The 3,770-nt window shown below is 46.0% G+C and overlaps 1 protein-coding gene across 1 annotated transcript; it reads right to left on the reverse strand.

The window, feature by feature from the left end:
* Positions 1 to 282: 282 nt before the first annotated feature.
* On the reverse strand, positions 283 to 2,013 carry LOC104954775 (histone H3.v1-like; the record flags this gene model as incomplete). The annotated part of the gene is made up of 2 exons (XM_010781967.1): positions 283 to 559; positions 1,835 to 2,013. Coding segments are annotated over 2 exons (456 nt in total), but the record flags the coding sequence as incomplete, so codon positions are not given.
* Between the last annotated feature and the right edge of the window lie 1,757 nt (positions 2,014 to 3,770).

The following is a 3,770-nucleotide window of genomic DNA, read 5'->3' on the forward strand; positions in this document are numbered from 1 at the left end:
TTAAAGTAGAGACACTACATACTGATATACACCTGAACATCAGCAGTAGAGGACTCTTTAAAGTAGAGACACTACATACTGATATACACCTGAACATCAGCAGGAGAGGACTCTTTAAAGTAGAGTACGCTACATACTGATATACACCTGAACATCAGCAGGAGAGGACTCTTTAAAGTAGAGACACTACATACTGATATACACCTGAACATCAGCAGGAGAGGACTCTTTAAAGTAGAGACACTACACACTGATTGAAATAGTAAGTTGTGTTTTGTTTACCTTGCTCTTGGCTGGAAGTGGAGGAGGGGATGGAGGAGAGGATGGAGGAGGGGATGGAGGAGGGGATGGAGGAGGAAGAAGACGAGATGTTGAATAGTTGTGGCTCTACTTTCACTTCCTGTTCCTCTCTTCCCTCTTCCTCCTCCTCTTCCTCTGATGAAGAGGAGGATTCGTCAGAGGAGCTGGCGAAGATGGCTTTAAACAGATCCAATGGAGGCCGGCTCTCCTCTTCCTCCTCTCCTTCTTCTTCCTCCTCGTCTGGGTCCTTTGACTTCCTCTGTATGAAGAGAACATTGTAGGTTACAGACACACACACACAGAGAGAGAGAGAGAGAGAGAGAGAGACAGAGAGAGAGAGAGAGAGAGAGAGAGAGCCAGAGAGAGAGATAGAGAGAGCCAGAGAGAGAGAGAGAGAGAGAGCGAGATCGAGAGCGAGCGAGAGAGAGAGCCAGAGAGAGAGAGAAAAAGAGAGATAGAGAGAGAGAGCCAGAGAGAGAGAGAGAGCCAGAGAGAGAGATAGAGAGAGAGAGCGAGATCGAGCGAGAGAGATAGAGCGAGAGAGAGAGAGAAAGAGAGAGAGCTCTAAAGTCAGAAGTTAGTGAGTTAGTGGTTAGTGAGTTAGTGGGTAAGTGGTTAGTGGATGAGTTAGTGGGTGAGTTAGAGGGTGAGTTAGTGGTTAGTGGGTGAGTTAGTGGTTAGTGGGTGAGTTAGTGGTTAGTGGGTGAGTTAGTGGTTAGTGGGTGAGTTAGTGGTTAGTGAGTGAGTTAGTGGTTAGTGAGTTAGTGGTTAGTGGGTGAGTTAGTGGTTAGTGAGTTAGTGGTTAGTGAGTTAGTGGTTAGTGGGTGAGTTAGTGGTTAGTGGTTAGTGGGTGAGTTAGTGGTTAGTGGTTAGTGAGTTAGTGGTTAGTGGGTGAGTTAGTGGTTAGTGGGTGAGTTAGTGGTGAGTGGTTGAGTTAGTGGTGAGTGGGTGAGTTAGTGGTTAGTGGTTAGTGAGTTAGTGAGTGAGTTAGTGAGTGGGTGAGTTAGTGGTTAGTGGGTGAGTTAGTGGTGAGTGGTTGAGTTAGTGGTGAGTGGTTGAGTTAGTGGTGAGTGGGTGAGTTAGTGGTTAGTGGTTAGTGAGTTAGTGGTTAGTGAGTTAGTGGTTAGTGGGTGATTTAGTGGTGAGTGGTTGAGTTAGTGGTTAGTGAGTTAGTGGTTAGTGGTTGAGTTAGTGGTGAGTGGTTGAGTTAGTGAGTTAGTGGTTAGTGAGTTAGTGGTTAGTGGGTGAGTTAGTGGTTAGTGAGTTAGTGGTTAGTGAGTTAGTGGGTGAGTTAGTGGTTAGTGGTTAGTGGGTGAGTTAGTGGTTAGTGAGTTAGTGGTTAGTGGGTGAGTTAGTGGTTAGTGGTTAGTGGGTGAGTTAGTGGTTAGTGAGTTAGTGGTTAGTGGGTGAGTTAGTGGTTAGTGAGTTAGTGGTTAGTGGGTGAGTTAGTGGTGAGTGGTTGAGTTAGTGGTTAGTGAGTTAGTGGTTAGTGGTTGAGTTAGTGGTTAATGGTTAGTGGTTAGTGAGTCGTTACCTCTGGATCTTCAGCTCTGTTTGCAGTTTGGTTTCTTGCGGCGCTGAGCAGCTCAGACAGCGGGTCCTCCTGCTTCTTCTTCTCCTCCTCCTGCTGCTTCTGCTCCTCTTTCTGCTCCTCTTTCTGCTGGGACTGATCCCACCTGGACCTCCTTCCCGACTCCGGAGGTTTGGGAGGAGCTGAGGAAGAGGAGAGCAGTGGATACAGAGGAAGATGGAAACGGATTATAACGCATTGATCTGTCCTCACTCAAAACAAACTCAAAACCAAATCTTCACCTTTTTTATTTTGAAAAATAAGCCATTCTGAGCTTTAAGGTGGGGTAGGTCAGTTTGAGAAACCGGCTCGAGATACACTTGTTATATTCCATGGAATGCTCTTAACATCCGATAGCAATGAATATCTGAAGAGCTTTGACAAAAAATTCATAAAACATCATCTGTGAAGCCGAGGTGCTGTAAAAAGCACGACCAATCATCTGAGCCGGCTAAAGTAACTGGATGGCCTACCTGCCTGTCAGCCTTCCATCTGTGCACAAACTTATCTCGTGCCCTCATTGGTCATGTGCGCGTTCACGTGTGTTGGAGGAGGGGCTCTGTGAGGAAGTGGCAGAGTTTTTCCGGCTGTGTATTTTCAAATTGGTCATTTAGCCACAGCGCACTCGAGCTGGTTTCTCCAAAATTACCTACCCCACCTTTAAAGCAAGGAAAAAGTTACTTTGTGCTTTTATTTTGAAAATGTAAGTGTCATCCTGAGCATAAAGGTCCCATGGCCATTTCTACTGATCATGATTCCATTGTTGAGGTCTACTAGAATAGATGTACATTGTTCAATGTTCCAAACTCACATTGGTTTCTCAGACAGCATCTCTGTATAGTATGTGTATTCACTCTCTGTCCTAAACGGCTTGTTGGAGCTCCTGACCCCCCCCCTCCCTATGAGCCCACTGTGCTCTGATTGGTCAGCTCGCTGCTGCGAGGAGCTGTCAGTGTGAGCTGGCTTACTGGTGTGGTTTCCTGCTTGCTTCGAGACAGCGAGAAATCCGCATCCCCCAAACACGGCGCACCTGCAGTGTAAGCGCGCAATAGTTTTGCCACGCTGCGAGGCTCCACTATCGCCGCTCAGACTACAGTCTACCGGTGGCAGAGGGTAAACCGTGTGTATTAATACCTTCCAGTGGCGTTTTCTCCTGGAGGCCAAGGGAAGCCAGGCTTCCCCTGTATTTTCGGATTGTAGTTATCATTTTAATAAATAAATAAAACACTTCGTTTAGTTTCGGAAATTCTTTGTTGTGTGTCTCTCCCCCATTCTCATTGAGTATTTTACAAAGAGTGAAACAGCGCCCCTCTAGATGTTATGGTGAAACAGTAGATTGCACTCTCTGTTGCGAGAGGAGGCCAGCAGAAATTTGCTTCCCTTGGTGAAAAAAAATGGAGGGATTGACCAATCAGATGATCGCATGCCCCTGCCAACCTGTGATTGGTCAGAGCCATGCCAAGGGAAGCCAGAGGCTGATGCCTCACAATCCAATCAAATCGCATCAATTTAGTGGTGCAGTGACGCGTCCCAAAAAGCGGAAGTAAGCTGCGCTCGGTTTCCCTCGACAAAATAGCAATGGGATTTCTCCATAGGATTTTGGAAAATAGCTCGAAAAAAGGTCAGTGGAAAACGAACCTGTTAGGTAAATGCACGTTTTGTTCCGTCGGATAATATCCACATGTCTACTCTACTTTTATAATTTTTCAAATCATAAATCTAATCGATAGAAGATAGATAGCGTCACTGCACCACTCTCACCGCCGTTAGAAAGTAGCAAGCAACTGAAGCAAGTGCAATTATGGAGGGTGGAGATTTGGAGTATTTAATCAAAAATAATTGTACTAAACTTCCGCTGCAGCAGCAACAACAAATACAATCTGATGACAGGCCAATGCCC

This window comes from Notothenia coriiceps, unplaced genomic scaffold, assembly GCF_000735185.1.
Source record: "Notothenia coriiceps isolate Sejong01 unplaced genomic scaffold, NC01 NC01_scaffold00023824, whole genome shotgun sequence".
In the NCBI taxonomy this organism is placed as follows: Eukaryota; Metazoa; Chordata; class Actinopteri; order Perciformes; family Nototheniidae; genus Notothenia; species Notothenia coriiceps.